Source organism: Xenopus tropicalis, chromosome 4 (genome assembly GCF_000004195.4).
Source record: "Xenopus tropicalis strain Nigerian chromosome 4, UCB_Xtro_10.0, whole genome shotgun sequence".
NCBI lineage: Eukaryota > Metazoa > Chordata > Amphibia > Anura > Pipidae > Xenopus > Xenopus tropicalis.
In genome coordinates this window covers 107,231,979-107,245,588 of record NC_030680.2, presented here as the reverse complement: position 1 = coordinate 107,245,588, position 13,610 = coordinate 107,231,979, and the positions used below count along the sequence as shown (strand labels likewise).

The following is a 13,610-nucleotide window of genomic DNA, read 5'->3' as shown; positions in this document are numbered from 1 at the left end:
CACCTGTAATCACAGCTATGTAGAACTGGTGTAACCGTGAAGGTTCAGTTGTTAACTGTGGAGATGGTTTTACACCTTTTTGCACCATTATTCTTCCAAAGAAAAGAGGCTTTTAGGCACATGTCATATAGTGTATTTGTTCATAGAAAAAAGAAATTGTGCATTTGTTAGGTGCTATTGGGTAGGGTGAAATACCTATATTCATGTATGAGTTATTGGTGTCATGTTCCGTGTAATTTTAGAGTTTGTAATAGGGTGTACTTGGGACCATTAATGAAGGTGTAATGAAACAAATGCAAACACTAACTTGTTCTTTCTTTGTAGGTCTCTGACCGCCAGAGTTACTTGGTTATTTCCCTCGTCCTATGCGTTATCTTGGGGATAATAACTTGTTTCCAGAGGTGTCGAGGTTCTTCTCAGTTCAGTGAAGATGACCTCTCTAATATACCAAAAAGCAATAACTATCCCAGTCCAAAACGGTAAAAGTTCCTGTTTACATTTCATCAAGTCTACCCTGTCACTTTTAATTAATCTGGTTTTCTAAATTGCTCTTGCAAATATGCAGCAGGACATGTTATTGCCTGCCTTTGAAATGCTCCATTATAGAAATGGGCACGTGTACTTATACAGCACTAATAAGATAATTATGTTAATAGGTACAGAATAATCATCTCTGCATCTTTCATTATTTATTAACTTAATTGCTGGATTTTTGGTGAGACATGATTGGTGAACCAGCATTATGTCTCACACATGGTGTTGCGTTATTAACGCGTGCACAAGAGACACAGAGGCCAGTCTTTAGAGCCTGTGCATATAATTACCTTATTGCACAATTACACTGTTTGGAGTTTTGCGCTAGTGTGTACATACGTGTCCAGGTGCTGCTGGAATTGTGTTTTCTGTTTTTGCATTTATATGGTAGCTGCACTTAAGTGTTTTTAAGATAGTCATCCCTTATTTAGCATATTATGTATAGCAAATTGGGTATGAGCTTGATCCTTTGGTATATATTACTAAATAACAACTGCAATTGTGTTTTAATATATCCTGTATGTTTCTTTATTTAGTATGTTTCTTTATTTAGTAATATAAACACAATATGCGCAGTTGCACATAGTAACTTTGTTTGCACATAGTAACTTTGTTTGCACACAACGTTTTCCCAAAGGTAAAAAACATAATTTAGAAAAAATAATTTCGTAGTTGTCACACTTATATTGTAAAATAGATGTATTTAAAGCATATAAAATACAGAACAATCTGTAAACTGTCTGGTTTCTTTTGTTAATAAAGGTGTTTCTCTTCCTATGATGACATGAATATTAAAAGAAGGACCACATTTCCTTTGATCCGCTCCCATTCATTTCAGCTCTCCAGCAAAGAAGGTAACTGTTGTGTGTTAGATATTTGAAAAGATGTTTGTTCCACCCAAGTTATATTCAGCATCATTTTATAGTCAATGAGAAAACCTTTTGTTTGTTAGAACAGTATTTTTTTTGTCATCTCTACCCCTGTCCTATTCCTTAGGCTCTCTCTCCCTCTGTTTTTTACACCTTTTTACCTTCTCAGATGGGAAGCCCACATGCAACAGCCAGTGTCGGACTGGCCTACAGGGATACCAGGAAAACTCCCGGTGGGCCCTCCTGCTTCTAACTATTTAGAACTATTTCATGGTCATTCCCTATTTCTCTATGGGAACAAATCTACTAAATATAAAGAAGAATAGATAAAGATAGATACATAAAGAAAAAAAACTAGGAAAATATAGAGGTTGAGTGAGAAGTGGATGAAGAATAGTTTGAAGAGTTGGCCCACGGTCTAAGGTTTTCTGATGGGCCCCTGGCATCCCAGTCCGACACTGGCAACAGCAGTCTTGTATGTGAGCAAAACATTTAACTTAACTTCACTGGCAAGGATAGGATCTTCCTTTTATTTCAGTCAGAGATAAAAAATTGAGAATTTTCATTTTAAATGTATCCAGTGTTTTGATTTCTTTTCATATTAGCAAATTTTGTTCTGCAAAGTAATTTTTGGATTGATTACTAAATATATATTTTTATTGACTATAGTGGATCCGGATGATTTATATATTGTTGAACCACTGAAATTTTCACCTGAAAAAAAGGTATGTTTTATTTGGCTTTTTCAGTTTTAAAAATGTCACAGTCCCTTGTACTGCATGCCAACTTGCTTGTAGATGATTTTTTAAATAATGAGAAATGAGCTGGAATTAGTAGCATCCTGGAACTCAAATCATAAAACATAAATTGTATTATTATTATTATCCTGAATATTATTATCCTTTAAGCATAAAGGTGTTCTCAAGTGTTTGACTGCCAGGTGCTGTAGCATCTTCTGAAGGAAGATGGATCATTTTCACTTTTGGGAAAGTTACTGTGCCAGCAGTTGTTCTATTTCTTTAATAGCAAGTGACATAAAACGTCTCCTGTCATTGTGGTTTTTTTTTTTTCTTCCTGCTATAGAATTCCATGTGTAGCTTTGCCTTATATATGCAACTCAGTGTGCCCAATTCATTTTGTTTCAGCAGAAAAAGCGTTGCAAGTATAAAAGTGAAAAAATTGAAACCCTGAAGCCTATTGATCCCTTAAAGGTGCTCCCAAATGGTGATGTGAAAACAAAGAAGCCTTTCACCAACGAGAGGGATTTTGCAAATATCGGAGAGGTTTATCACTCATCCTACAAAGGCCCTCCTTCTGAGGGAAGCTCCGAAACATCATCTCAGTCAGAGGAATCGTACTTCTGCGGGATCGGTGCCTGCACAGCCCTCTGTAATGGGACACTGCAGAAGACAAAAACTGAAAAAAGAGCCATAAAGCGCAGGCGCTCAAAACTACAGGACCAAGGGAAGTTTATCAAATCATTAATACAGACTAAATCTGGGTCCATGCCAAGTCTACACGACATTATCAAAACCAACAAAGAACTAACCGTGGGAACATTTGGGGTAACAACTGTTTCTGGCCGTGTCTAACTACACTGGTGGCTGGCACGGTATAACCCCTTACTATTTATACACTTTCCAGTAATGCAAAGAAGATGCAGCTACTGGTGTGCAGAACTTCAAATGACTGTGTTGACTTGTGTGATAATGAAGTTTTAAACACAGCCTGTGGAATCTGTTTCACTTTACAAATTGTTATACCGAGTAGATTTTTTCACAGTTTAATTACTGGGGGAAAGAATATTCTGATGCCCAGTTTGTTGGGTAAAAAGTAAGCTCAACTTACCTTCCATACTTTACCCTTTTCCTGTATTTTGCACCTTTATATATTTATGTGCCTTCTGTCTATTTATAATGCAACTGGTAGGAAAAGCATCAAATGTGTATGCCAGATAAGGTTTTTATGGTTTTGTTTTGTTTTTGTTTTTTTCCACTTTTTCCAAGTTTAGCACTACAACACATTAGGCCATTTCCTGGAGCAACACTGAAACAAAGATTTTGGTGAAAAAAATCAGATTTTTAGAATGTCTGCATGTATTAAGTGGTGTGTGTGTGTATGTATGTGTGTGTGGTTTTGTTTTTGTTAGGACATTTCTTGAGTATTTATATTTATAACCTTATACCTCTGTAGAATGCCGCAAGTCTCTGCTACTAATTTGACATGCCATTGCTAACTCACTATATCGGCAAAAAAAAAAGCCATATAGGAATAGCTAGTCTGCATAGCAAAATCATTCAGAGTAGAAGAGGGGTTGAAATAATATTTATTTTCTAGCATATTATTACGGATCAAAGACTGGAATAATAGCTCACTGCTCAACTAGTGAATTTAGTTAAAACTGAATTTTTTGAAATCTGTTGAAATTAGATATGTGTGTTGGCATGTTCAAAATAATGCACTCAAACTAAGCCAAAGTTTCCTTGAGAACAATCAGCTTTCTTGTTGCTAGAGAAGTGTACTGTACCATTCATTAATGCTGCTCACAGGTCACTAATTATAACAATGCTTATAAGAAATGTACAACAGATGTAGCACTTAACTAGGTACTGAATATATATATACAGTGCTATACATCCTCTATACGCTTCATAGTCACAGTGTATCATTCTAATGTTCAGTTACTGCATCTAGTAAATATGGTTTGCTACTAGAAAATGTTGCGTGGGTTCTAAACAAGCTATTTGTCACATTGCCTTTGGGGAGCAGTGCAGCTTTATTCTCATGCTTCAGTGTAATTATTTATGATTGCATTAAGTTAAATGCCGGAGACTAGCAGCTAGCCATTTGTTATAAACAGCAGCACACAATCCACAGGCAACCTGTACCAATTCCCATACTGACCCTGCTTTATAAATCAAATGCAGGTCTTTAGATATTTGTTTCAGAATTTGTTCACACTGTTGAGACATGGGTGAATTAATTTGACTGCTTTTCCTTCTGATTTTAAACCCGAACATTTATAGATTTCCTATAGTATTTGTGATTTTGTGTGTATTTTTAAAATCAACTACTCAGTGCACTCAAAGTCATGCATCATCCACACAAGTTAGCCATGGCTTTGGTGGTCATTTAGTCAACATTATGTTGCTTATGCACAGTAATAAATGTAGTAGTTGGTGTGTTATGGATGACCCATTCCTCATATTACAATATGTCTGGCCGGCTTTTGGCCCATCACCCATTACAACCATACAGCACATGGATTTAACTTGTAGATAGATGGGTGAAAGGAGAGTTCTGATTGGCTAGTATACATGACTGGATTAGCACTGCTTTTAATGTATAACCCTTTGTTACTTTGGGTTGAGTTTTTGCAGTCATTTTGAGTTTTATTAGTTCCTGTTTAGGACCAATTTAAAACCACTTTGCTAAATTATTTTGTTTTATTCCATAAAAGGAAATTTATTAAATTCTCAAACAGCCTTTAATAGGGATCAATGAGCCGCTGAATTCAGCATTTGTGAATTTTAGCTTGTTATCGTTAGTTTGTTTCAGCAACCGGAGAGAGAGAGAGAGAGATACTGTATCCCTCTGCTTCACACTTTCTTGCTCAGTACAGGGATAATATACCTTAATGTAGAGGTTTCCAAGCTGTGGGACTGGCCCTCCTAGGGGGCTCAAAGTGGGGGGTGAGATTTGGGGTGCTTGCTAATTTACTGTTGGGAACATATCTAAAACTTAACACAACCAAATATTGGGCTGCCAAGGGGGGCACATAGCAAATAGGTCAAAGAAACTTCTGCTTTAATGTGTTTTCCTAAACTTTGCAAACTTCCTTAACATTAATACAAATATATGCAATAATAAGTGTGTTGGTTTTTCAGTGATCTGAATAGAACAAGATTCTGTATTCAGTGGAACTAGCAGTCCTACTATGGAGAGTGGCAGTGCCCTTTTAAGCAGCTGCCAATATCTTCACTTTCCTTTATCTCCTATTTGCTTATTTTTGCCTCTCCATCTGCTCTATGGAGAGGGCTGAAAAGGTACAAAATCTGGTCGCCTCTTCTTCCTAGCTTCTTAATTGTAAATGGTGTCCCTTAGGCTCATATTAGGAGTTTTGGGTGATTCTCCCATTTAATTTTCAGCCCTGGCCATGGATCATTTAGTGTATATATATATATTTAGTTTTATATTTATAACTAAAATGTGTTTATGCATATACCAATGTATGAGTTTAGTTCCGCTCCAAAAGCTCATCAGTTTGAGTGTCTTTCCATGTGTTAAAGGGTTTGTTCACCTTTGAGTTAACGTTTATTATGATGTAGAGCATAATATTCTGAGAAGTTGCAATTGGTATTCATGTTTTATTGTTTGTAGTTTTTTAGTTATTTCATTTTCAGTCCAGCAGCTCTCTAGTTTGGAGTTTCAGCAGTTATTTGGTTGCTAGGGTCCCAGTTATCTTAGCAACCAAGGAGTGGTTTGGGTGAGGAAACTGTTATATGAATAGGAGAGGGACTGAATAGTTACGATAACCATAAAACTGTTGCCTCACAGAGCAATAGTTTTTTGACTGCTAGGGTCAGTAATCCCCATTTAAAAACTGCAAAAAAGTGGAAGAAGGCAGCAAATAATTCAAAAACTATAATTAATAAATAATTAGGCCAATTGAAAAGTTGCTTTAAATAGGTCATTCTAAAACATACTTAAAGTTAGCTTAAAGGTGAACCACCCCTTTAATGTTCTGTTGGTCACTGGGTCCCTTTGGCACAGGCTTCTTTATGTATGCAGTGCTATCGGTTCCTACTACAGTATATTGAATATTAACTGCTAATTTTAGATCTGGTCAAGGAATGAATGAGATGTGTCATGTATACATTAATAGGGGATAACCCTTCGACCTTCTTAAACACACACATACAGAGCTGTGTAATAAAGTACTGCAGTGGCTAGATATTTTCCTCTTTCACTTAGGCACATATCCGCTGTAGCGCCAGATCCCTTTTCATTAAAACGTAGCAGAAATAGGAAGGCTGGTATTTTTTTAGTTTAGTTTATGGTAATGAGGGTTCTGCATTGTATAAGTGTGTGTGTATATATATATATATATATATATATATATATATATATATATATATATATATATATATATATATATATATATATATATATATATATATATATATATATATATGTAATATATGTACACTTTTATCAAAGTGTAGTAGAAAAATGCGGTACTTGCTTTAAAGCTATGCTTTTACTCAGAAACACTATAGGCAACAGTTGGTACACTTCTCTTGTAACTTCTATACGTACATAGTTGTTAAGATGACTCCATTTCCCCAAAGCTGTTTGCTTTAGTCTAAATTGGCCTGTGTATGTATATGCAGTGGGGACCAGTTATCCATTCATTGTGGTTCTGGACCCAGATTACAAAACTTTTCCTTTGTCCAAATATTTTATCCTTTTGGAAGTGTGGCACTTAGGATGGTGACACTTGGGGCACAATTTTAGCAAATAAAAAGGGCCCAAATTCCCCCCTGTGACCTCCCTTTGACTGTCTGTCAGTTCTGTTTAAGGGTCTTTTTTAATTTATATTCTAAATATGTTTTAGTGTTGTTTCTGCTAAGAATGCATTGAGTTGGTGGACAGTATGTATTGGGGACAGTGTGATTGTGGGAGATTAGTCTGATAGTTTGGTTGTTCTTTATGGCTCAGGGTGAAGCATGATTTGTAAGTAAATGAATTATTACATATACTTCAGTCTTCTTGGAACCAAAAGTATAGTATGTTTAGCCATGTTGTACACCTACACCAACAGGAAAAACAAGCTTATGCCACCAACGTTTTGTCTAAATCTCTTATTTATATAATTATTGGTACTATGGGTCCATCACCAACCCCCACCCTCCTTGTATGGCTCGGCTTACGGCATGCTACTTGGTCGTGTGTATGGAATAGAAATGTCTGCTATTTATACTAATTCTGTTCTAGAGCTTTCCTTAAGGTTTTTCTTATTGCTCTTTGTATATGTTAATATTATAGTAAGAACCAATGTTCAAGCATATTTGCAGTTGCGCAGTTAGGCCACGTTATTCTGTTGCTTGTGTTTTTATGACTGGTTATTACACTTGTTTGCAGACTAGCTCAGGAAATGGCTTTAAGCACAGGGAAGCCCTAAATCACTGCAGGTTCTGAGAGCAAAAATCTTCTGGCCCAGACACTGTGCCTCTAATATAGATCTAAATGCACCAGCCTGGGGTACGGGGCTACTTGGGCAGTGCGGTCAGTCACAGCTCCACCACCATCTTTGTCCATCTCCTGGGTATTCCTTGTGCTGGATTAGGTGGGATGGATATATAGGACTATAGCAAGCCCTGGCACATGTACCCACCTCAATCCCCCTAAGGAATACCTAGCAGATGAAAAGATAGCAGTGTTGGGGCAAGCACCCCTGGCCAGTAAAATAGATGCATGGTTTGGGGCAGAAGGTTAGTGTTTTTGCTGTCCCTCCAGTGATTTGCTCTTTGTCCAATAAAAAACAAACTAGCTAGGAATATTGACCACATTTTTATTTGTTCTAATCTAGCTGAGAAGCTTTGGAGGTTACACTGACATGCACTTTCCTTGCTCCTGTTTCCCTACAAATGACACAGTTCTGTGTATCTCTAATCCATAAATGGCTAGCTCCTCTGCACACGGAAGCCGCTGCCATGAAAGCTCCACCTTTCCACCTATGAAGGCCTTCTCCACACAGACAATATTGGTCATGATTTTTTTTGGAGTGAAAATTGGATCTTCCCAGTAGCAGATCAGTAGCCTTACCATATAAAAATATGTTTTTAGTGAAGGTGATCCATCCCTTTAACCCTGTGATTGCCAGTCATATGAATGGAATGCAAAAAACGTACACTTTTGCCCATGACGTATAGACATTGTTGTCAGAGGGTTAATGAAAGGTTAAGTATCCAATTTTTGTTATCATCCAACAAAATGGAAGTCATTTGTGTAGGAAAGTCATGCCTGTACAGTATTTATTACCATTTAGATTCCCAACAAACCCACATGTTCCTTGCAGAGCATTTCAGCAGAATATGCAGACTATCTGATCACCCTGACCTTAATTTTTAACCCTGTCTATTAGAAAAATAAGTAGAAAATAATAAAAAGTTTTTTGTTTTTTTTATTGCTTACAACTATGTTGTGAATAAAATTGTGACTCCAGAGACTTTGTGCAATTTAGAAACTGTGAATTTCCAAATAAATTTAAACAACTTGCTGGGCTTATTATTATTGTCACGGAACGTGGAAATGTCTCCTCAGACAGACAGAAGGAATGGTGTGTGCGGATTGTAAGAGAGATGGGCCTCATCTTTATTCTCACATATAGCAGGGTGCTTGAGAGGGAAGATATTATTGTATCATATGATATATAAGTACTGTATATACTCAAGTATAAGCCTAGTTTTTCAGCACCCAAAATGTGCTGAAAAAGTTGCCCTCGGCTTATACTCAAGTCAGGTTCCATTGGTCCCTCCAGACTAGCACCCTCTGTCCTTTGTGTGCAAATTAGGCCACCCGCAACCAGACCTTCCAGTGCCCTGGCTGCTCCCAAATTCATCTTCATCTACCATCCTCACCTGTTGCATTCTACACTAGACATTGCACTTTATATTCTATATAAACTATATATAGTTTTGAAGGATTTTAACTCTTTGCGTTTTAGCTGGGTTGCTGATTGAGCTAAGGGGGTAGTGCTCTTAAGGTATCATAGATACCATATTGTTTTTTGTTGACCCTCTTCTCCACTAGAGCTAGTTTACTGTTTAAATAAATATTTATAAACACATACCTTTAATACCACATACACATCACTTAAAGTAATTTTATTGGTATTTATTTTGATTATTGAAACTTAGCAGTAGCTGCTGCTGCACCCTAGGCTTATACTTGAGTCAATAAGTTTTTCCAGTTTTCTTAGGTAAAATTAGGTACCTCGGCTTATATTCGGATTGGCTTATACTCGCGTATATACGGTATCTTATAAAGATGGTAACATACATAGTAAGTTAGGTTGAAAAATTACACACGTCCATCAAGTTTAACCTTAATGCCTATATGTAACCTGCCTAACTGCTAGTTGAGGATATTCTGCTTGTTCAAGAACTCATCCAAGCCCCTCTTAAAGGCATTAACAGAATCTGCCATCACAATATCACTAGGAAGAGCATTCCCCAACCTCACTGCCCTCACTGAAAAACCACCTACACTGATTTAAATGTAAGCTCCGTTCCTCTAATCTAAAGGGGGGGCCTCTGGTGCACTTATCATTTTTATGGGAAAAAAAGAGTAATCGTGTCCCCTCACAAGCACCTCTTTTCCAGAGAAGACAACCCCAACCTCAACTGCCTAACCTTGTAGCTTAAATCTTCCATCCCCTTTACTAGTTAAGAAACTGCAGCTTTGCCGTTTGCTAGTTTGTAGGAAATACAAAGCTAACCTTTTAGATGGCTAAATTGTTAGTCCAATCACCTTCATGAGATCTGCACGGCTACACGTGTTGTCTGATAACCACAACACTCACCAGCTGAGGATTATCGGCAACTGGACCTACATTTCTAATCAGTCACATCTAATGCACCAACACCACCACCTCTATACATTGTTTTGTCTGCATTTATTTTCTCCCACTGTAGGGGTGCTGCTGGTAAGGTTTCCTTCTCATCAGCCTTTCTTTCTATGCTGTGTGCAGGATGGATTTCTTTCATGCATGTATGTAGGTATAATTTTATTTATAAAGCGCCACAAGGGTACGCAGCGCTGTACAGTCTTACAGAATACAAAATTACACACAGGGAGGACAAGTGATATAATAAATAAATACATATATGTATATATATATATATATAAGTGCCATGTGGTATGAGACACAGTAGGAAGGAGGTCCCTGCCCCGTAGAGCTTACAATCTGATATATTCAATCAAATATACCAAGTTTTGCTGTAGTGGAACACACATATATATAGGATCGATAATGGGGTCAAGCTTTTCATTTTCTTAAATCCCTGTAGCTGGCAATATAAGGGTTTAATAAATGGTCCCAATAGAAATACAATATGTATTTCCAACCCTAGTTTGCAAATGTAGTGGATTGCAATGTAGTTTGCAATTCTAGTCAAGTACAGTTTTTTTGTTTTTAAAAAATATTAAATAATGAAGATTTGGAAAGAGATGTACCTACAGTCAGGGCAGAATTTAAAGTGGAACTGACAAAAACAACCACATAGTGGCTCAATAGTCTGACTCCTGGTGCACATTTAGAAAATACATTGCTTTTGGACATGGGGGAACACATTGTAAGGAGTGGGATAATGTGAGGCTCTGCTGCACTTGATCTGGGCACCTCCTTGCCTCTGGCTGCCTTTCTCTGTCCACAGGGCAAGCTGTGAGGTTCCTAATTAGTTTCCAAATACAAATTCAACTTTGTCCTATATAAAGACATCCCCTTCATTACATGCTGTCCTGATCATCAAGGCTGATTAACTAGCTCTGCCATTCCTGTGTAGCCTGAGTACTGAGACCTGTTATCTAGAATGGTCGAGACCCGGGGTTTTCCACATAAGGGATCTTTCCATAAATTTTAGTCTGCATCTATAAATCTATTAAAAAATGATGTGAAGATTAAATAAATCCAATAGGATTATTTTGGCAACAATCAGGGCTGGAACTAGAAGTAGGCAGAAGAGGCAGCTGCCTAGGGCGCAACAATTGTAGGGCACCAGGCAGGAGCCTCTCCTGCCTACCCCTAGGCTGCGCTGCTTTGTCAGTGCCCCCGCTGCATGTCATTACACAGTGGGGGCAATGACCCATTGCACCCCCCCTTGCGTGGGAACTCCTCATGCGCACACGTGGGGGGGAAGTTGATGCGATGGTTGCCTAGGTTGGCTTAGCCCACCCCTGCCAATCTTATCAGTCCAAAATTATCAACAGGGACTACTGCAGTAAAAAAATTGTGTATTATATCTCTCTGTACAGTGTTTTGGGATCACCAGTTCCAAAGGAATAAATCATAAATATCAAATAGAATCCACTGGAGAGCTCCTGTTTGTGCAAACAAGTGTTGGACTTTATTTAGATATGCATAGCACTACATGTTTCGGACTACATGGGTCCTTCGGCTGGTGCAGTCCAACTGAGTGTACAGCTTTATAAACCCACTGCCCCATCACCCCCACTAAACCATGTGACTCACAGTACCAGCTCCATCTAGTGGCCAGGTAATAAAAAAATTATCTCGGAATATTACCAAAAGATCTATTGAAAATCTTATGTCTATTGAATCTTAGTTGGGATCAAGTACAAAGTACTGTTTTATTATGCCAGAAAATATAAAACCATTTTTTAAAATTTGTTATTTTATTAAAATGGATATCGGATTCCATACCTGTATTAAGTATTCTAGCCTGTCCTACCTTCTCATTGGATTCATTGGAAATCATTGGATTTCCAGCCTGGGCTTAGTTCCCCTTGGAGCTCTTGCTGTCTTTTGCCTGAAAGGCTCAGCACATTCCCTATTAGAAATCCCTTGTACACAGAAGCTGTAGGTAAGCTATACATTATTCTTATAGAAGTGGATATTTGTATCAGAGATATACAATTTAATCAAGGTGTGAGAGGATTCCTAAAATCCACATAGGTTTAGATTAAAAGAAAAATATCTTGCTTCTATTGTCACGGGATCATGATACATAATGACTCCAGGTTGAAGTATTGAAGCAGTAGTAGGAGGAGGAGACTGTCAAAGCCCTTAGTGCGATTTATTTATGTGATGTAAGTGCTCAGTACAAAAAGGCGTAAGTGAAGCTTCTCCATTTTAAGAAAGTTGCACTTTCATTTTAATAGTGAATAAATGGCAGAATAGGAAGGCCACAAATGTGTGGGCCCACTAATACATTCACCAATGTTCATGTCAACATGCAGTGGGTCTTCCTGGCTGTGATATGGAACATGAAACTGAAGCTGATAGGTTTCAATCGTATACTGGGGTCAGTTACATGAATATATTTTTGTTTGTGTCATCAAAAAACAGTGTAAATGTAGGGCAGTCAGAATAACAGACATGTTAGGCACAGTTAGAAATGAAAATATAATAATGAAAATAAATGTGTGTAAAACCATCTCTCTGTTAAAGGGCCAGTAACAGCAAAATACAGTCAATATTTGTTTGAACTACTTACGTGGGAAAGCACTAGATTTTGCACCATTGTTGATGAAATTTGCTTTTTAAGGCTTTGTGCAGGTCAACTTCTATTCTATCCATCTCAGCAAACCCCTTCCATGTCCCAATGGTACCCAACCTCTACAAATGTGCAAACAAATGTACAGTGTGCTGCATATGTGCTGCCCTGATATGTTTTCAGATTGTATATTTTTTTATTTCTTCAGTTTTGAATCTCCAAACCAAAATTATATAAAGAGCCCCACACAACACAGAAACCCCTGATATACCTATAACTGTAATCTGTCTTCAAAAAGTATGAATAAATGCCATTCTTATACGCTGATCTCCAGCTGCAAAGTAATTCTTCTCTTTCTGCATCATTTGAAATCCTGTCAGGAAAGGAGGGGCTAATACATTGATGTTAGACAGTGTAACAATTTCTCCACAGCTTACAGACATCATGCAGGAACTACATAATCCACAATGCATTGAACTTTGATGTTCCTTTCCTTATTGTCATCATAATTGCAGGGGATTGTGGGATTTGAAGGATGCAGGATGGAGGCAGGCTGAGGACAGTCGATTAGATCTGTTAGATTTTTTAAAATCTCAGAGTAGTCAGCCAGGTCAGCAGGAGAACAGAGGGCTTAGGCAGAGCTGCTTGAAATTATGTTTACTTTTCTAAATGCCTAAATTGGGTGTTGGGTCTAGTTCCCCTTTAATTTTTTCAGTTCAGTTGCTCATAGCAACTGATCAGTTTGTTGCTTAGTATAAACATTTAGTGGGCTGTTCAGTCTTTTCAAAGCAAATGTGGAATATGGAATATTTAGGGGGAAGAAGAATTAAAAAAATCTAAAATACCCATTAAAGGGTAAGTGAATATTAGCAGAAGCGTACATGATACCCTGCCCTACTGACAGGGGGATCACCGCTTACAGTAACAGATCTATTTCTATTGCAGCCCTCATTACTTTGATGTAACT

The 13,610-nt window shown here is 37.6% G+C and overlaps 1 protein-coding gene across 6 annotated transcripts in view; it reads left to right on the top strand.

The window, feature by feature from the left end:
• suco (SUN domain containing ossification factor) overlaps positions 1–4,927 on the top strand; it is a 50,980-nt gene extending 46,053 nt beyond the window's left edge. For 3 of the 6 annotated variants that reach the window (XM_012962462.3, XM_012962461.3, XM_012962460.3), the window contains 4 exons: positions 325–479; positions 1,297–1,388; positions 2,073–2,128; positions 2,549–4,813. In XM_012962462.3, the coding sequence (XP_012817916.2) occupies positions 325–479; positions 1,297–1,388; positions 2,073–2,128; positions 2,549–2,995 (750 nt within the window). In that variant the 3' untranslated portion in view covers positions 2,996–4,813. Of the gene's footprint in view, positions 1–324; positions 480–1,296; positions 1,389–2,072; positions 2,129–2,548 lie in introns of all 6 variants that reach the window. The other 3 variants (XM_004913732.4, XM_002934151.5, XM_031901006.1) reach the window with 2 other exon arrangements.
• The last annotated feature ends 8,683 nt before the right edge of the window (positions 4,928–13,610 follow it).